The sequence below is a fragment of the Mytilus trossulus genome, chromosome 7 (assembly GCF_036588685.1).
Source record: "Mytilus trossulus isolate FHL-02 chromosome 7, PNRI_Mtr1.1.1.hap1, whole genome shotgun sequence".
Lineage (NCBI taxonomy): Eukaryota > Metazoa > Mollusca > Bivalvia > Mytilida > Mytilidae > Mytilus > Mytilus trossulus.
This window is the reverse complement of record NC_086379.1, coordinates 28906186-28928283: the sequence shown is the minus strand read 5'-3', so window position 1 is coordinate 28928283 and position 22098 is coordinate 28906186. Positions and strand designations below refer to the sequence as shown.

Genomic DNA, 22098 nt, shown 5'->3' with positions numbered 1-22098 from the left:
TAAGACTTACTATGGGCAATATATTTGTCGGTCTGTGTGTCCGTCCTTTTGTTTGTCCATCCATCTGCCCAGCTTCAGACTATAGGTTTTGGTCAAGGAAGTTTTGACTGAAGTTTAAGTCAAATCAACCTGAAACTTACACGAAATTAATTTTATTCTCTTATTTGAATGCCAAATTACAGTTTTTACCTCAGTCTCACGGTCCACTGAACATAGAAAACGATAAAGATTGGGGCATCCGTGTACTATTGACACATTCTTTTCTTAGTCCATTTTCGTTCATGTATGCAAAATAACTCACTACACATTTGTTCAATAAACTTCTTCTGACTACTGATTGTCAATGTAAATAATTGATAAAAATTAAAGTCAAGTGTGACTCGTTTAAATTAACCTTTTACATTATAAATGTGTATCAATCGATACCGTTAGATTTTTATTTCCTGACCGTGTCTGTAGATAAATAGACAAGTATTACGATTTAAATAACTAGATGAATATAACCATTTGTTTAAAATGTCAATAAATAATAGTGAAAATATGTGATCATTCGTTTCATAATTTTCTTATTAGATAACTTTCAGCAAAATTCTAACCTGAATTATTATTTTTTTCAAACTTAACAGTGATTGCTTACAAATGACTTTCTGATTGCTTAATGTATGCATACAATTTTGGTAATAGCCGTTTTAACATTTCAAATATGAAAATAAGAAAATGTGATATGATCGCAAATTAAAAAACAAGTCCACAAAAAACCCAGGAAAAATGGTTTTAATATATATGAACTTAGCAAATGTCAGATAAGAAAATCAATAAGTTACTACGTATCATTACTATGAAATAATTTTCATAATATCTAGTCATTTAGATAAAAGTTTACGATAAGATGTTTGTCATGAACAAAAGTATAACGATCGATTTGTCCTTGTATAATAAATGAAAGTATAATTCTTATCAATTAGGTCAATTCTCAGTGGAAATTTCCATCTTAAATCTATAAATAAAACTGTAAGAATGACGTAAACATACTGTACACTAGAACACACCCGTGATATTGCCGGTCCGTTACTGAATTAAAGTAATACTATATAACTATGCGTATGCCTTATTTTAGTATTGGTATTGTCATCTGATAAAGTCATGCCGATTATAAGATGGATGCACAGTTTTCTCTGTTCTCAAAATCTTTCTGTTTGAACATGTTGAACCCGTCGACCTGGAACCTATCAATTATTGGTTATATTATTAATTTGCAAAACAAAAGGGCCTGGAATGGAGTACTTTTTAACAGTATACAGCAAAATTCTAAATACACCGTTTGGTGGTGTGCCTGTCAAATGCGGAACATACAGATCATGTAGGAATGGGTAATAGTTGAATATACTATTGGTATCGGTGTCGGACTCGACCCGGAACTTCTTAATTATTGGCAGTATTAATTACGTGGAAAACAAATGGGCATGGAGTGGTGTAATTTTTAATCAACACTATTGTACTATATTAGTTATATATAAAGTTGAATTCTTTGATTCATCATTTTTACGTGATGACGGCTGACAAATTGGACCTCGTAATTTTAGTATTATAGATATAACAGGTAAGATAGCACGTAGGTGCGATTATAGTATAAATTGTACTTAAAAAATCAGTCTTTGGATAAAAGTGTAAATGCGAAAATTAAAAGTGATTCTTGTTTGTTTATTTTATATCACCACTGACCCTATCCCAGTAACATTTCTCACGCGTAGTACCATATGGTAAAATGCGTGCCTCAAATATATTATTGGAGTTAGACTTCGTTTTTAAACTCTTTCATATATATGAAAGCTCATGATAAATTAGTTTAAAAAATTAATTTTTCGAAAAATATCTTATCAGGTGATTGCATTTCTTCATCCATGCGCTTGATTAAAAAAAAAGTTTAACAAAAGTTTGTTAACAAATGCATGTGTACACACCTCTTGTTGAATTGTTACGAACACAGTGACCTCACTTTTTAGTGTTTCGTCAAAACATCGAGTTTTTTATTTTTATTCCATCAAAGGATGTAGACACTTTATATCTGCAGTTCCTTTTGATTTGATTATAAAAATATTGTATCCAATTATTTAACCATTATATAATTATTTATCTTTTATTTTCATTCACAAATATTTAAGTCATTTACATGACATATCAAGCATGCACTATTATTTTACAAGTCTAAAACCAAAGATTAATTTTTTAATGGAATTTTCGCATAGTCATCAGTACCGTTTAGCTTGGGTATCTTTAAATAAAGGCAACAGTAGTATACCGCTGTTCGAAATTCATAAATCGATTGAGAAAACAAATCCGGGCTACAAGCTTAAACTGAGGAAAACGCATCAAATAGAAAAGGAGAACTACGACACAACAGAAACACACAATTAAAGTGTCACACACACAAAAACAAACTATAATATAACAATGGCCATTTTCCTGACTTGGTACAGGACATTTTAAGAAAAATGGTGGGTTGAATCTGGCCATGGTTTTGTGGCCAAACCTCCCGCGCTTTTATGACAATGATAAATATAACATTAAAATGACAACCTTTACAAAACAGAAACAATCTTGACCTTTTATAATGAATCAAATGAATTACTATATAGTCAAACAAAACAGGCAACAGTAATGTTATGCAAAAGTGAAGATATATCTCATGAAATGATGAGCTCTGCTTGCTGTTTTCACGAAAAAGTGTGTCTGTCTGATAATTTCTCTGTTTATCGAAAACAAAAACTTAAAACAAGCAATGGCAAATGCACTATAATAGTTCCTCAGTTTATACTGTTTATTGATTATTATACAAACCTTTATAGATTCAATAGAATCATGTTTATAACAATGTGGAGATCGGCAATTCTTATGTTGCTAATATTTACCTAAAAATTGTTTATCGTAAATGATGTGTGTGTGGGTTTTTTTAAGTGGTGAACTATGAATTAATACCTCATGCTTGGTGCAAACTCATTAAAAAGATCAAATCTGGTCAGAGACTTTTAAATTCTAATTAGCGTTCATTCAAAATTACAACATTCCGTTTTAACTTTAATCGCAAGGCCTTTTGTATTCACCAGATAAGTAATACACGTGTTTTAGAAAAATAGTGTTATATTTTTACCTGTAAAACATAAATGTACTGAGGTAATTAAATCTTCTTAATATGCTTCTTGGAAGCCAAGTCTTTATTTTTTGACAAGAGTTATTTAAATTCAATATTGAAAAACAATTATACTGTAACTTTGCAGCACATTTCCTTTTTTAAAAGGTTATCAAGAATTGCTATGGAAGTTCTTTAATCATGATTATATTAATTTTGTGGTTTAACAAAACATAGGTGTCATATTTTAAACTTATCAAATTGTTTTATATATTATTTTATATATCTTTTTTACAAACAAAACATTGTTCATTGAATTATGAAATAAACTCAACTGACAATATAAATATATGAAACTCTTCAGACCAATTCAAACTGGTCGAGTAAAAATCAGAAAAGTCGAGTACTCATATAGGAAAATTAAGACTTTTACTGGTATGTAGTGATATTCTGATGGGATTTTTAGTGATATCCTGATGGAGTTTTCGTAGATTGGATATCTTCGTTGTTTTCCTGCGATTTGCATGTTGTGTCTATTATATTTGATTGTGCGTTTCTCTTTTATGAATGTTCTAACGTGTGTATGTGCTTTATTTCTGTAACGAATTGTTGTTTTTAGACGATATTTTAACATTGACATAAAGCAGGATGTTTGGCTAGCCATTTAACGAGGTTCAACTCATCATTTGTTCTTAATATGTCCTGTACCAAATCAGGAATATGGCAGTTGTTATCAAATAGTTCGTGTCTATGTGTGTTAAAGGTTGCTTTTGTTGCACTTCGATGCTTCTGTTGTTTCTTTGGTTTTTTTTTATCTTAAAGTTGATGTGTTTCAACTCTGTTTTGGTTTGAAACCCAGATCTCACAATCGATTTACGACTTTTGAACACCGGCATGCTACTGTTGCCTTAATTAACTATATACAACTGTTATACAATTGAAAGGTTAAGCTCGCTAAATGTTGCATTGATGTAAATATTGACAATGCAATTTCCCATAGGAACTCCTTTTCCGGCTAAAACTGTACCACTTTTACAATAAAGTTTTGCAAAACAAATCTTATCCTAGAATTGAAAGTTCATATGCACCACAATTTTTTTTCAAAATATAGGGCTGTGCGGCATATTTTCAACGTTTATATGCCCTGAACTTCTCAGAGTTTAAACTAACACTGATTTTCTTAACTAACCCTACCTCGAATGAAAGGTTACCACGGATTTTAAGGTAAACAACATTCACATGTTTATTTACTGGTAACATTCCCAAGTTATGTCTCTGTGAGATGGAACACAGAGAGAATAACTGGCAACCAGTATGTAAACAAACTTAATTTTCTATGAATATATTCAAGATCTCCTCAAAAGAGGCATGTTTTGAGAAACAGCTGTATTTACAAAGTGAAACATATACAGACATGTATTCAAATAGAAAACTCTCTAAAATCAGTTTTTTCTCACATTAATACTCATTTATGAGAAATATAGTCTTAAAGAAATCACTGTGTATACTCTAAGTTTTTCTTTACTATATACATTTTATACCCCCTCCCGGCCCCTGCTTCAATTTTGTAAAGAATTTGAAAACAAGACTTTAATTATGGCCAGCTTACCCTATTTGCATATTTTCGGATAAAATATGCCTAGAACCTGTTTAAATTTGTTTTGATAACATATTGAAAACATATCAGAATACTATAAATGTAATATTTAGCAGCAAATCCTTACAACATTCATGATTATATAAAGTATACAATCAAGCCTCTGTCTCCAGTCCACATCTTACTGTAGAAATGTATGCCTATTTGTCAATAAAAGAACACATGGTCAATTTAGAATTCTTGTCACAACAGTGTCATCTGTAACCATATATCTGACACAATTTAGTTCATATATATACTAGAAGTGTTCAAACAAAGCCATATTTGCAATAGTTGTATATATTTAGATACCAGTCTGAGATATAAATTCACTTAAAATGTTGTAGAGATGACTGCTAACATCTGATTTTTGCATAATTTCCAAGCATAGTTGTTTTCTATATCAATAACTTTAAATTCATTACACTATCATCAGTTTTCTTGAGATACTTTTGTTTTTCTAGCTTGTATTTATTTTGCCGTGGTGACAAAAAAGCATATTAAGGTGTTGCGGCTTTCTTTTGTGTTATCATGAGGACACATATACCCAACAAATAATATTCAGGAAGGATCTATGAGTTTTATTGACTGCGAAGAATAAATATAAGCACTTCTTAACAATCTAAGTTATAAATATGCAAATATAATGAATTAATTTTATATCCAGGACTTTAATTAAATTATGCATACTGAAAACTGTGAATTTATGCTGAGTCATCATATTTAAGGCCCATGATTCTACTAACCTTCATTGAATATTTATAAAACTTCATATTTGAGTTAATTTCTTTAAAATCTGTGACATAAAGCAAAGGAGTAGGGGCTATAATGGCCTAACATGACCCCAGATTTACAAGATAATACAAATTCTACCAGAGCAGATTTTTCTCCATAAATTATTAGATTCTTAGTCAAGGATTTAAAAAAAAAATTATCTAACAAAAAAGGTTCAATGACGTCATAATTTGGAAAATAAGCAAAAATACAGAAAGGAGTAGGTCCGGTAAGGACCGATTTTGGCCTCACTTTTTAAACGATTAAGTGTCTATTTCATATGATGCAATTAATTTATGTGGAAGATTTTAACTTATCAAGTCATTCAAAACGATCCGATTCAAGCTCAAATATGAAAAATTTACCAAATATGCGAAAAAATGTCACTTTTCAGATGGTTTTTGTCAAAAACGAAAGTGGCCGCATCCGTGTTCATCCTCAATCTTTATATATGTTATGTATTATCATCAAATACAACTTCCATTTCAATATTTTGGATGAACACGAATGCGGCCACTTTCGTTTTACCCGGAAACTGTCTAAAATTTAACAAAAATGCTGGAATTGTGAAGATTTCAGTAATTTTGCATGACTTAATAGTGCTAGTACCCAATATATGTGCATTGTATTGTCATAAACAGCCCATTTTTATGAAAAAGAACCATTCTACTCTCCAATATATAACAAAAAGTTTACATTTTAACAATTTTATAAAACTGCTATATTTTGGGGCCCAAAAGGGGTCTTACTGCACCTACTCCTTTGGATGGTTTTTCTAAATTTTGACCACCGCACCATGCTTGCACCAATTAGAAACTTAAAACATTTTGACAAGTTCATACATATCAAACGTCGGATAAAAAATATTTTTGGTGCGAGGTTGGAGAGATAGTTTATTTTATATTTTTCATATCCAAGCGGATCAATAAAAAGCTGAAATTTGCCATCCAAATTGGACCTATTCATCTGACAAAGTTTATACATTCTTATGCCTGTAGTATCTTAATTCTTTTGTTTATGAATGTAACGTGTATTCCTAATTTTATTTCTGTAAGTATACCAAGTTAAATTTCTTTAAAAAATCCGAAAGCGATGAGCTACATGTGTAAGGGAGTCAATTACAACTTTGAGGGGTCCAAATAAGCATTTTTCTTGGTTTTCGTACCACAACTTTAGTATAAGTAAATAGAAATCTATGAAATTTAAACACAAGGTGTAAGACCATAAAAGAAAAGTTGGGATTGATTTTGGGAGTTTTGGTCCCATCAGTTTAGGAATAAGGGGGCCAAAGGGTCCAAAATTAAACTTTGTTTGATTTCATCAAAAAATTAATAATTGGGGTACTTTGATATTCTAAATCTAAAAATGTACTTAGAGTTTTGATTATTGGCCCAGTTTTCAAGTTGGTTCAAATCGAGGTCCAAAATTAAACTTTGTTTGATTTCATCAAAATTGAATATTTGAGGTTCTTTGATATGCCGAATCTAACTGTGTATGAAGGTTCTAAATTTTTGATCCCGTTTTTAAATTGGTCTACATTAAAGTCCAAAGGGTCCAAAATTAAACACAGTTTGATTTTAACAAAAAATGAATGCTTGGGCTACTTTGATATGCTGAATCTAAACATGTACTTAGATTTTTAATTATTGGCTCAGGTTTCAAGTTGGTCCGAATCAGGATCCAAAATTATTATATTAAGTATTATGCAGTAGCAAGAAATTTTCAATTGCACAGTATTCAGCAATAGCAAGTAGTCTTCAATTGCACAGTATTGTGCAATAGCAAGAAATTTTCAATTGCACAGGATTGCGAAATAGCAAGTATTTACAATTACACAGTATTGCGCAATAGCAAGAAATATCTAATTGCATAATATTGCCCAAAAGCAAGAAATTTTCAATTAAGTTATCTTCCTTTGTCCAGAATAGTAGTTGAATCAACTAAATCATTGTTTTATACAATATAAAATTAATATTCAATCTTACTACCATCTGAGAAATTAAAACAATCTTTACCATTGATTGATAACAAGCACTTTTTTTTACATTTTAATATTTTATAATGTATTTAAATGAGTAGTTAGTGTTGCAATCTCAATTAGAAATTTGAATTGAGATCAGTTGTGGAATAAGGGAAAGGGAGATGTGAAAAAATATTGGGGGGGAGGGGGTTCAATTTTTCTCATTTCAGATTTCTAAATTAAAAAGATTTTTTTTTTGAGAGGATTAATATTCAACAGCATAGTGAATTGCTCAAAGGCAAAACTAATTTTAAGTTTATTAGACCACATTCATTCTGTGTCAGAAACCTATGTCAACTATTTAATCACAATCTAAATTTAGAGCTGAATCCAGCTTGAATGTTGTGTCCATACTTGCCCCAACCGTTCAGGGTTCAACCTCTGTGGTTGTATAAAGCTGCGCCCTGCGGAGCATCTGGTTACTGTGTGTATTGTTGTGTGTTTGATTTTTTCTACTTCGGCTGTAGGTAAAGGGAGAGGGGTTTCAAAATAACATGTTTAACCTCGCCGTTTTTTGCGCCTGTCCCAATTGAGGATTCTCCGGCCTTTGTTAGTCTTGCGAATTTTGGCATCCATGTACTAAAGACACATTCTTGTTTTCAACTATTTTGACGTATATATAAGAAAGAAAGAATAAACTAGTCCCATTAACAAGAACTGCAATAAAAAAAAATATATGTAATGAATAGAACATTTTTAAAAATACAGATTTATTTGAGATAGACTGTTTTTGTTAAATTCTATATAGGTTGCATTTCTGTAAATATTGACAATGCAATTTCCCATATGAACTCCTTTTACGGCAAAAACTGTACCACTTTTACTTTGAAGTTTTGAAAACAAAACGTATCCTAGAATTGAAATGTATCACAATTTTTTTCAAAGGTCAAAAATATAGGGCTGATCGCCATATTCTCAGAGTTTAAACTGATTTTCTTAACTAACCCTACCTCGGATGAAAGGTTACCACAGATTTCAATGTAAACAATATGCACATAGATATAGGAAGATGTGGTGTGAGTGCCAATGAGACAACTCTTCATCCAAATAAAAAAAAATAAAAAGTAAACCATTATAGGTCAAAGTACGGCCTTCAACACGGAGCCTTGGCTAACACCGAACAACAAGCTATAAAGGGCCCCAAAATTACTAGTGTAAAACCATTCAAACGGGAAAACAAACGGTCTAATCTATATAAAAAAACGTGAAACGAGAAACATGTTTATTTACTGGTAACATTCCCAAGTTATGTCTCTGTGAGATGGAACATAGAGAGCATAACTGGGAACCAGTATGTAAAAAAACTTAATTTTCTATGAATATTATAGATCTCCCCAAAAGAGGCGTGTTTTGAGAAACAGCTGTATTTACAAAGTGCAAGCTAAAAACGGTTTAATCCACCATTTTTTTTTATAAGAAAATTACTGTTTTAAGTGAAGAATAAAACAGTTGTTTCCCATTTGTTTGATGTGTTTGAGATGTTGATTTTGCCATTTGATAACGCACTTACTATTCAAAAAATTTCTTTGGGTATGACTTTTTGTTGTTTTTCTGCAACTCGAGCAGTTCAATGAAATATATCTGATTTCATACTTCAGAGATATAATTTTAGATTGGCCTAAGTTACAATGCTATAAGACTGAGCTTATTAAATGACCATTTAATATATAACATCACTGTTTTCACTATCCAAGCCTTACCTTTTTTCCACAGATAATGTTTTAAAAGGTGGTATTTTTTTTATATTTCAGATAGTTTTGCATTGCTATAACGGCAATAATTGCTACATTTACTCATATTGATTTACACTTCTTTTTGTTTGTTTTAGACCACAAGCACTGTCTTAAAATGGAAAGTGATTGGATGTATGCAAGATGCAGCATTGTAGTTGTCAAAGTATTTTCAAAAATGATGCAAGAGATCCTAGAGAAGTCTTCAATTCAACCAGAACAGCTATACCAAATTATAATGAGAACACAAAAATTTAAAACAAGATTGAAAAGTTCGGAAATGATAGCCATACAAACGTTGCAAACAGACGGCTATTCAAAACTAGATGTTAGTCTTGTATACAAAATAGCGAAATTCTTTAATTTGATTCCACCTCCTTTACGAAAATGGGGTTCAAAACCTTTACCGCTTGAAACTGAGATTGGCGACGATGTTGAACGGATCAGAATTGGTAGGAACAATTTTGTCCACAGGGTTACTTGTGAAATGACAAATGCAGAAATGTCTGCTTTCTTCGATGAGTTTATTCAAGTCGCAGAACGTGTTGATAGTTACTTGGGTAAACCATACGGTACAGGACATAAAGATGCTATAATACAATGCCAAACTTGCTCCTACGATAGCGAAATGGAAAGAAGTTCAAAAGCTGCACAAGACATTGAATCGTTAAAAGGTACTAGAATTATTACAATCTTTACTTGTAATTTGTATTCTTATACGAAATATATGAGCTTAGTAGAAGAAAAAAACTAAAATAATCGAAACCAATGATGAGAGTATTGCAGGGTGTTTAAGTGACAGGAGATGGGGTTTGTATTTAAATACAAAGAGTCTGTTGAAAACAGGTTCAAGATGGGTTTTTTACTATTTTAGATACTTTACCGAGTTTACTCATAAAACTTTTGTAAAATGGTTATTGACTACTGCATAGTCCAGTTCAATATTTTTAGACAATAAATACTTGAGCCAACTTTCAAGACGAACGAGTTCCTCCCCATCCTGTCTTGAATACCACCTTTCACTTATAATTTTATTAACGAATTGAGGGAGGAAACTAGCATTTTATAAAATAGTATCTTAACTTATCATTTTACTTGCCATTTTAAAAATGAAAAAAAAAGCTGCATGTTTTTGACAATTTCGATTTTTTTTTAATGCAATTGATTTGTGTATCTAATTATAAATCTGTTATCAGTTTCATCAGGCTTCATCAGTTGATATGACTAATAATTATATGACGTATAATGTATGAGTGGTAATCATAATGCACTAGAAATCAACTACTAGATTCTTCTAAATGCGTGCATAGCAGATATAAGCTTTCTTTGATGATGGATCTTCGACTTTTGTAGAACTCAGTTTAAGCCTTATCCGATTCTGATTTTGTTCACTTCTATATATATTCGTTGGTTTCTTCATTAAATTTATGCTTGGTATCAAAATGCCAATTTTGCATGGTTTGTTAACGTTTATAAAAACGAATTTGAGGGATAACACATCTTCCTATATATTTATAACGAAATATTCAGCATTATTATTTTTATATTACATGTAGAGAAGATACGTTTAACTGTGGAAAATAAAGTTATTCATGTTTTGTATGGACACTCATTCAAAGAACTTATCGATGAAGTGCAAAAGGAGGAATGTAAGTAAAAACATACACCTTTATCATTAAAAAAAAAGAACAATGATTAAGCCGGTAAAACTTAAGGAAATTGAACACGTTTACACGTAAAAGTGTTTTCGATGAAAAGATAAATGGTTCTTAAATAGTACTGACATTTTAAATACTGTTTCATCTGGCAATAGTAATAAAAAATTGACTTTTTTACACTTTTAACAAGTATTCCTCATTTCAAACTGAGACCAAATGGAAAGAGTTGATATTGTCTTGTTCATAAAAAGAATGGCCAATATACATGTACATGTATCTTGTTTTAGAGAGGGATAAATCATACTTTGTAAAAATAAATTCACTCTGAATCAAAATAAAAATTTCCTGAAACTTCTAGAAGCTTCATTTCTTTATTGACAACATATTTGTCATGTTTGGAGGATGTGTTTTTAACTAACAATCGGCATTCCCATTGGAACCAGCTGTGCCCCTCATTTTACCTACTTGTTTCTTTATTCTTAGAAATTTGTTCTGTCACAAAATGATTCAAAATTTGTTAAACGCATCCATTCAATCGAACTTAAGATAAAGGATACACCAGATACAGTTAAGTCTTTTACGTATCTTGACTTACATCTAGAAATTGACAATGAGGATCGGTTTTAAACAAAACTTAACGACAAAAGAGATGATTTCAGCTTCCGAATTGTGCAATTTCCATTTATATATAGCAACATTACGGCAGCGCGGAGTATATATCTCCCAATGTATACGATTTTCCCAGGCATGTTTTTCCTATCGTGTTTTCCTTGACAGAGGGTAGCTACTCAGATGGAAGCAATTAAATCAAGAGTTCCATATAGTGAAGTTGAAACCCTACCTTCCTAAATTTTACGGACGCGATCACGAGTTGGTTAACTATCATGGAATCTGTATTTCACTGGTGATAGTGGATAGTTCCTAATGTCGTAACTACAATCCCGTCCACTTTGTACGAATGTGAACTAACGAATTAGACTTTTTACCAGGTTTGTACTCACATAAGCAACACCACGGGTGCCACATTTGGAGCAGGATTTACCTACCCTTGCGCACTTCTGAAATCTCTATAGCTTTTTAGCTTTTGGTTGGATTTGTGTTACTTCGTCCTCTTTCTATGTTGTATTTTTTATACAAATTTTTGTTTGTCTTTTTCTTTTTGAGCCATGTCGTTGTCAGTTTAATTTCAATTTATGCGTTCGAATGTCGCTCTTTTAAATTGTTACTGAAAAGGATTTCGACCAACATTACGCCTAACTTATGACTGAAATTGTTAAGCCATCAACACTCCAATAATGCAAATGCATTAATAATTGATTCAAACGGTGTTGAAGTGCTCAAGTTTAGGATTGAAAGTTATTTTCTTCTTACCAAACTGAAAGCAAGTTGTTCACTTCTATCTGTTTCATTATACTTGTAGTCTTGAACTTTGGTTATTATGTTTGCATAGTCAATAAAAAAAATTAACTAATACAATGTACTTTTCCAAGGTTATTCTTAAACTTATGCAAGAGCACACTTAATGTTGAATTTTCTTCAGGAGTAAACAATAAAATGTAAATAGACAAAATTTCATTGAAAGAGTGTCATGATTTTTTTTCATATAAAAGAGAGGTTAAAAAGAAACCTTTTTTGAACAATGATATCAATTAGGAGTGTTATTATATTAATGATGACAAACATAACTTATAATTGACGTTAAATTTACATATTTAAAAGTTAAGTATAGGTACAATAATTAATCATATTTGACTTTAATTATTGATAAATAAAATTTTGAAATCATTTTGTAAAACACTTGTACTAAAAAGATTTTTTCAATTATAGTTCACTAAGATATATTGTCATGGACAAAAATTTATAATGCAATATCATGAGCATGACAAAAATTCATACATCAGAACACTCTTTCACAATAAACTACTGTTTTTGATAGTATTTCATTGTTACATATTGTCTGCAGGCAATTGTTTCTGCGGAATTGTGTCCGTTGGACAATATTTCATAGGGTACATTATTTGTTATGACACATTTTCAGTAGCATGATTTAGGTGTTTTCACTCAAAATAGTAAGAGGTCTGCAATGTTTAAGTCGTCCTTTACTGAAGGGCTTTTATGTGTACTTCATTATATGCAAATTATGCGATATATAAAAAAGAACTTTTATTTGATTACAGGTTCATCAACCTCTGCTGTAACGTTTATTGTCAAAGGAGTGAAAGATTCACAAGAGAAAACAGAATTATTGAACTCTCTGAAAGATCAGATAAATAGCGGCTCAGTATGTATAGAGTTCAAACAAGCAAGAAACGGCAGCATATTGGTATTCGCAAGCATAAAAACATCAGTGTTGAAGAATGAAAATTGTTTTATAAAAGAAGTTGCAGAATTTGTTCAAAGAATTTTTAAACTGGGAAAACTTGCTACATCAACGGAAAATGCGTGCAATATCATCATTGTACCTGATGAAGGTAAGCGATTAAAAATATACACATCGCAATTCGAAATATTATTAAAGCAACTTACCTAAGGTTGGTGTGATATGGTTCATTGATGCTTCTGATTCAGAAAATCAAACTGGTTTGAATTGTCTTATATTCGTTGACGTATTTAGGAACTATAACTATATCATTACCATAATGATTAAGGTGTATATGGAAGCAAAAATAAGCAAGTTAATAACAATTTAAACTACAACAATTTAACTTTGTTTGAATATTATGTAATCAGCAACTTGATATAGTTTACTTACCTACTTTTTTTCGATGTCAAAAACATTACAATTGAAAACAAATATTGTCTTTATTAGAATAAGCACAACAAAGATTAAATAAGGGATTCAAAACTACTTATAGAACCCACAGAAGACTTGGAAGATTCTAGTGATGATGAAAGAAGTGAAGTTGGGGATATTATTTTGGATCTTGAAGTTTCAAATGAAGTCTTAAAAACAGATGAGTCATTCAAACAGCACTTTGGAGGATTTGCGACGAAAATGATGAACCTTACCAATGGCAAAGATAAAATGGAAAACTCAGACCATGTAGCAATACTGTATCCGTGTCAAAAAGGTAATCATATATACAAACATTACTTATTCGATTATGTTATGACTGTAAGAGCTGTAGGACAATAAACACGATTGAATGCTTAATATCGGAAATTACCTCTTAATTGCACTATCTTTTTCTAAAGATTTCCCCAAGTGTACATGGTGAATAATCAAAATAACATTTATACAATTTGTGCGGCTGAAAAGATGATCTTGATTGACCGTTCTCACCATCATCCAGGGTCAGCGTTTCGGCCGCATAACATTTGCAGATTTCTTTCAATTTTTTTTAGCAAAATGATTTTTTATCAATTTATTTAGTTTATTTGTGTTCATGAAATTTTTTCTTTAAGCCGCATTCCAGTAGCATAGACGTAATCTGTGATAATGTCCTTCAAATATAATTAAAATTATTGTTTATTACATAACTATATTATTTTCTATATTTTATTACTGTGAACTTATTTTTTACCTAGGTATTTCCACCAGCGTTGAAGAACATGGTCTTGATACACAAAATCAAACAAATATATCAAAATCATTGATCGAAACACACGAAAAACTACAGGAAGGTAATTGTGTTGATAGTTCCGCTAGATTAACACAGGCACAAAGTCCAAGAATACCATGTACTAAATCCGACGACATAAGAGAAGAAAATGGAAAGCGAAATGAAAATGTTTCTTTAGGAATTAAGTTTGAAGATGATACTAAAGATGTTAATGTAGAGGACTCACTATTGATGGTTCAAATTCAGGGAGATGATGACAGCAATACTGATTTTCAACGGTTCATTAAAGAAATCGGTTTAGAAAATTATTTCCCGAGTAAAATTGATTTAATGGATGTAATGCAAATTAAAGAAACAAAAACATTACTTTCCTACACAGATATCCCATGGTTGGTTTTAAAGCAAATAATAATGATAAATTACACGGCTCGAGACAAAATGGTTCAGGAATGGCTTGAAAAAATTCCCCAGAAGACAAAATCCCACAATCAAGGTTTACAGTATGATGAGTTTTTGGATGATTTGTTTCACAACATTGAACATCAGCATGACTTGAACCCACTTGATCTTTTTGTTGCACTTTTTCAGTGTTGCTCTACTATTTTCAAACAGATTCTCGCAGAAAAAATGTTTGTATGTAAACTAGCTGTGCCAATATGTTTTCCACCTCAAACAAACAAAAATTTACATTTCTCAACGTGGACTTTACGGTCAATTGTAGTAGATTGTATTACAGATACCAAAGCAACAGTGCAATCTTCTGTCATGGATTGTCCTTGTCATGTGATAGGATTTTTGCGATTAGGCGAAATAAATGTCTCAAAATCAAAGTTAATCAATGATGTATTATCTGATCAATATCACAATACATTCTTTAATAAGGATTGTCCCCTCGGCACAGTTAGACGAAGAATAAGTGAAGGTCTTATAGAAGGTGCATGGTACATACCATCTGAACGATCTCGTTTTTTTGATAATGTTACCATGTTTCTTAATCTTAGAGGTAACAGCCAAAAACATTACAAACAGTTAGAACTTATCGCAAAATTATCTTCCGTAGTTATTGTTATAACCGATATCAGAAAACTTCAAATAAAAGAGACGAAGGAAGTTTTACTTCAAATACACAAATCAAATGTGGGTGTAATTTTGGCAATTGAAGCGAACAACACAGACACAGAGACAGCGGCGAATATTTATAAGGCATATAAACATGAGACACGTCATTATCAGTCTAAAACATCGTTTTGTATGCTATCCAAAGATGGAACAATTACGAGTTCGTCTGATGTAAGGAAGGCCATCAGGCAAAAAATATTCGAATTGTTACGGAACACTAGACATATACCTTTGCTTAATCGTTTGAATGAAATAAGTAGTCAAAGTGTTGTGTCTACTACCCCCTTTATTGATTTGGAGAGAAAGGCAAAAGAAATACTGGACTGCATTCCCGCAGAAGTTGACAAATTCAAAGACATTATTGTTCCATTACAAGGTAAGACATGGCAAAAATGGAGCAACCACTGCAAAACTTTGAATAAAACAACTCTATACACTTCTTTACAAGAAGGTGACCAAATAAAACAGGCTATGAACAAACAAAGAGCAATTCAGTCGAATATTTGCGAAAACTTGGGACAGTTTATGCATATCTTCGTAGCTACATTACTGCATACTTTGGATGTAGACCATGCTTTCATATTGTTTATCAGATGGTTAAAATTACTACTGGATGACAGGTCTCGCAACGTCATTCCAAAACATTTAGCAAGATATCAACGAGAATGGCAGTCATTTAGATCTGTAAAAAATACAAAAGATCATGAACGAATTGATCAGATAAAACATCAACTTAACGAAAGTGAATATGAATTAGCTGAAGCTTCTTTCGGATTTGAACATTTAATTCGTGAAGTTGGTCAAATGTACGAGGCAATTATAGAAGGAAAGTCAAAGTCAAGAGGAATATGTGAACTTGCAGAGAAGTTGCCAGTAATAGGTGCTAAGCTACTTCTAACTGGTCACCCATTCGAGCTTATGGATGGAGATGTTGCAAATGTTCCACTCACATGGGTAAAAGCCGTTCTAAATCAACTAAAGGAAATAATTGGCGACAAAAAACTTTTAGCGTTATCCGTACTAGGCGTGCAAAGTTCGGGGAAATCAACATTTCTAAACACAATGTTTGGACTTCAGTTTGCAGTTAGCGCTGGTCGTTGTACACGTGGTGTATTTATGCAATTAGTTCCAGTCATCACATCTGAAAGGTTGTTTGACTTTGTTGTTGTTATAGATACGGAAGGCCTACGAGCGCCAGAACTCGCATATCAGAAATATAGCCATGACAATGAGCTAGCCACTTTTGTTATTGGATTGGGAGACATAACAATTGTTAATATTAAAGGGGAAAACACTGCAGAAGTGAAAGACGTTTTGCAAATAGCTGTTCACGCTTTCTTACGATTGAAGCTTGCAAATGAAAGACTAAATTTGAAACAGAAATGCATATTTATTCATCAAAATGTTCCAGCATGTGACGCAAACGACAAAATGATGCAAGGCAGACAAAAGTTTCTTGAAACTCTTGATGAAATGACAAAAGAAGCAGCCGAACAGGAGAAGATAGCTGATATAAAATCATTCAGCCAGGTTATAGATTTTGACTGTGAAAAAGATGTTTGGTATATTTCTGATCTTTGGAGTGGCGATCCCCCAATGTCACCTGCAAATCAAGGGTACAGCAGGCGAGTTGCAGAGGTCAAACATGCAATATTACATGATTTAGCTTCAACAAGGGAAACATACTTGACCATAACAGATACCATATTGCGAATAGATGATCTTTGGAAAGGGATACTTAAAGACGATTTTGTTTTTAGCTTTAGAAACAGTTTGGAGCTAAAGGCATATAACAATATGGAAAGAAAATACCAAGCATTAACTTGGAAACTAGAAAAATTTGTATCCGAATTCGGTTTGTTGCAGGCAAAAGGAGAACTTTTATATTGCGTTAATGAACAAGATTTAGCGAACGCAGTTCCGAGAATTATGAAACTCCTTTCTCAAGAAGTTTCAAAACAGTTCAATGTTCTGATAAATGAACTAGATACCTTCGTAGAATCTAGTTCGTTAAAAGATGTAATGATCCAATGGAAGCAAAATAAACATAACAGATTAAAAATGCTTTCAGATGAATTGATTGACAGGTCGAAGGCTGACATTATGAAAACAAAAGAAGAAATAAGAATAGAGAAACTCAAAGTTAGCGAACAAAAACGTCACGAAATGGAAGTAAATGAACTTGCACATCAGCTTGCCATTGAAATGAGAGGTCAAAAGCCTAGTAATGATGTTTTGAAGCATAAATTTGAGCAAATGTGGAAGAGTTGGATAACTAAGTTTGAAACAGAACCAACTGAAAATGAAATATCTATTAAAGATCAAATTGATTCCCTCCAGTTGGAAAAATTTCGGTCTGATGCTGCCTTTATGGAGGGCCAGTCGGGGGACAGAATATCTGTGATGCATATTGATGAATATATATCTATAAAAGACGAAATCGCCGCTATGCTATCAATGAAATTTGAAGGATGGATACCATCGTATGTAGTTGAACTTTCCGACCAAGAAAGTCAAATCTATCACAATCTGAAGAGCCTTATTGGGACTGTTGAAAAAAATGATATTCAGCGAAATCATTTTAGTATCAAAAGATCATTTTATGGAATTGGTTGGCAATTGGAAGATATAGTTGTATGTCGTAGCCAAATTATAGAGGTTACTAACAAGCTGTTGGAAAAAATTGATTCAAGACTTGATCAGTTAAAAACAATGGAAGTGAAATTTAGAATTCACTATGCAGATGAAATTCTAGATATTATTGTACATCATATCGAAGATCATAACAGACATTTGACAAACACCTATAAATTTGATCTACTGCTGCCTTATATGAAAATGATTATTATTCATGTTTTTCGTTACCTAGTGATATGGTTCACTCATGCAAATGTTAGGTTTAATAAGACTAAAAGCATTGAAACGTCTATCAAGCATCCAGTAGGAAACGAGATCGAAGACACGCCTACTCAGAAAATGCACCTGAGCCCAGATGTACACACGAATACCAGCAATAGAAGAACAGTACAATATCAAAAAATGAAAAAATTAGAAGGTACCATTACCTCCTCGCAGATATCTAGTAATCATATAAGCATTATAAAAAAACTGAAGGATTGCAGCTGGGGCACTCAAAATGATTACAGAAGAATGGCGGTACAGGTTACAAATAAAATATTTCGAAAAATTGACACAAGACTAGCTGAATACAGCACACAAGATGTTCGATTTGAAATTTCATATGCAACAGAAATTCTAATGATTATATCTGATGAAATAGAGGAACACAATGAACATCGAAATAATGACTATCCATTTAATTTATTGTCAACTTACAGAGCGATGGTTGTTACACATGTAACTTCTTACATAACGTATTTTTTCATTCGACTAAATGACAGTTACGTTAAGAAGCATAGTCCAAAAGCTCAAATGGAAGTGTACAAAGGTACTGTTTGGTGTATATTCATGAACGTTTTCGAAAGCAAGACGGAAAATGTGATAGCTGCTCTATTTTTTAAGGATGCTGTCACCAAAACTACCATTGATCATGTTGCTGATCTTCTATCAATAGATGTCCAAGAGCATGTAATGACATCTTTCAGTCATGAAAAGTACAGCCTTATGAAATCAATTATGGTAGATTTGGCTCAATTGGAAAGTTTCGAACACTACATTAGATTTATAATGGACCCAAGCGAATACGCAAGATTTTGGTTAACAAAACACATGAATGAAACCATTTTTGAAAGGAATCATGACAAGCACAGTACATACGGCAATTTGGCAAAACGACACATTCAAAAGTTGCTGACTCAGCTAGAAGAATGTGTAGCAAAAGCAACTAGACAATGTAAACAGAACAAAGAAGAGAGTATTTCAAAATGGCTACACTTGTTCATTCATAATACTCGCGAAAACAATGTTATTCCATTTCCTAATGACACTTTCATTCATGTCCAATCCCAAAACGTTCCAGACATCCAAAACTTTACAGAAATAATAGCAAGAGATCTAAATGATGTGAGACAGGAAACATTTGAACATTTTAACAATGTTACTAATAACACTATCCAATGGAAGGAAACGCCAGTAACAAAAATAATGAATAAGCTATGGGGTTGTACATCAAAATGTATGTTTTGTGCAGAGCCATGCAGAAATACCGATAAAGATCATGTGCAACAAGGATTTAAACATAAATGCATACAGCACAGACCACAGGGAATCGGTGGTTTTCGAAATTTAAATAACCAAACGCTGGTTGTTGAATTCTGTAATTTCTTAGTTTCGTCTAAAGATAGTTTCAAATTCGATGATAAAGAACATTTAAAACCATACAAACAATACAAGAGATACTTTCCTGACTGGGATATTTCACCAACATCTGACACCTCAAAATACTGGATGTGGGTTATGTTTCGCTTTCAGCATGAACTAATGCTACATCATGTAGCCAAATTACCGGATATGCCCAAAAGCTGGAGAAGAATTACCAAAGAGGAAGCAATCAACAGTCTCTCAAATAACTATAGTTAAGCATTTAGCAGCATAAGGATATCCAGTAATCTAACAGATTACGAATGAGTTTGCCAGTAAGAAAAAACTACATAGAGAAAAAATACATAGTTGGAGTGTGTATGTGTATTGAAAAAAAGGGAGGAGAAGAATAACTAAAGATCAATTTCCCCCATTTATATGATTACGAAAACAACTACTAGGAATCTAATTCACATTTTAATTGTACGAATATATAAACAAACAAACAAATTTGAAAAAAAACAGTGGATTTAGTTCTACATGTATATGCATATTTAGTTAGTATGTTAGTATAGACATATTATAATTAAACAATATATGTATTCTTTCTTTTTGTTTATGTATGTGTCTTTTGGATATCGAATATTGCAAAACATAAATGTATATGAATAGTACCACATGTTAAGCGCACAAGATTTATTAGTAATAGAAAGGAGAGGACAAGGGGTCTTAATTCATGACACAAAATTAGTTCATGAACATAAAATAGCAAAATTCAAAGTAACAGCAGTTTTATTGCTGCTCTTCATCTCAAAGTCACAGTGTGGGTTTTAACACGGGGCCAAAATAACACTATCATCTCACTGCAAGTTTAAGACGTTCCCTAGCACTGGCTTTAGTTAGACTGTTTGAATCAGAATCAGAATAATTATAAAATCCCTTGTAATGTATTAGATGTTCGTTAAAAAGTCGGATAAGCATATCTGTATAATACAAAAATGCATGGTATTTCCGTATCTTAAAGAAAATTATTATGTTATGACTGAGGAAAAAAAATCATCATAACCACAAAAAAAATATTCAAAAGGGATTGGTTTATCAATAGAATAGGCAGTGATTTTATGATCATTTGATCTCAGTGAGAAGTTAAAGATTATATTAGTGTATGGTTTACTTCGTAATTTATTTAGATTTTGTTTACAATCATATGATTGCTTCATTTGCTTTGGTAAATATGCCTTTGATTGGTATTAAATTTATGTTTATTGTAATCTTTTATATCTTTAATTTTTTTTTCAACCTGTTCATTTAGTTATGAATAAAAAAACTTGTTTGAAGAATCTGTCATTTTTGATGCTTTGCCTAATGCATAATGAAAGATTTCCATTTCACTGTTGACAAGAGGTTCTCATTTATAATGTATGTACCAAGTCAGGAATATGACAGTTGTTGTCCATTCGTTTGATGTGTTTTATCATTTGAATTTGCCATCTATTTAGTTTTTATCACACGTGGCTTTCACTCGTTTCATAATAAATAGTTGACATCATTTTTACTAGATTTAGTTGGTACTTGAGCAAATAGCTATTTGAAGTTAAATGTAAGTATTTACACCACCATTTTAACATGAATTACTGAACTTGTGACTCTAAAAATATGATTGCAGATAAAATGTATTTTATAATTTTATGTTACCTGATTGAATAAGTAGTATTTTTGATTACGCAACAAATACATTCCGACCTACGTACTACACTACTAATCCATCAATCCACCTGGACTTTGACCAATGGTTAATTATCATTATGCAGCATTTCCATAATGACCAAATTATCAACACATATGAATTGTATACAGAAATTGATATAAATTCTTGTTATTCAAACAATGTAATTTTAATGTTATTTATATTTTGTACTATCCTGTAAATATATGTGTAAATAGTATTATTGTTTATGAATTGTATGTCTGTATTGAATTATTTTATATATTTGTTCTTTTTTGTCTATAATACAATGACTGTGAGGTTTCATTTTTTTTTAATTTATATCAATTATTGTAAAATTACACCCAAGTCGGTATGATTTTATTTTCAATTCATAGAAAAGAGTCAAATTATGCATACATGTATGTATCTTTGAAAAAGTAAAATTTCATCGTTTAATATCTCTATAAGTCTTGATATATATGTTTAAAAGTTTTAATATTTTG

General features: G+C 31.7%; 1 protein-coding gene across 1 annotated transcript; it reads left to right on the top strand.

Moving 5' to 3' along the window:
- The first annotated feature begins 9405 nt into the window (after positions 1-9405).
- Positions 9406-20171, top strand: LOC134726328 (interferon-induced very large GTPase 1-like). The gene is made up of 5 exons (XM_063590728.1): positions 9406-9961; positions 10844-10936; positions 13123-13416; positions 13801-14016; positions 14474-20171. Exons 1-5 carry the CDS (start codon positions 9406-9408, stop codon positions 20164-20166), a joined length of 6852 nt encoding a protein of 2283 aa, XP_063446798.1. The 3' UTR covers positions 20167-20171.
- The last annotated feature ends 1927 nt before the right edge of the window (positions 20172-22098 follow it).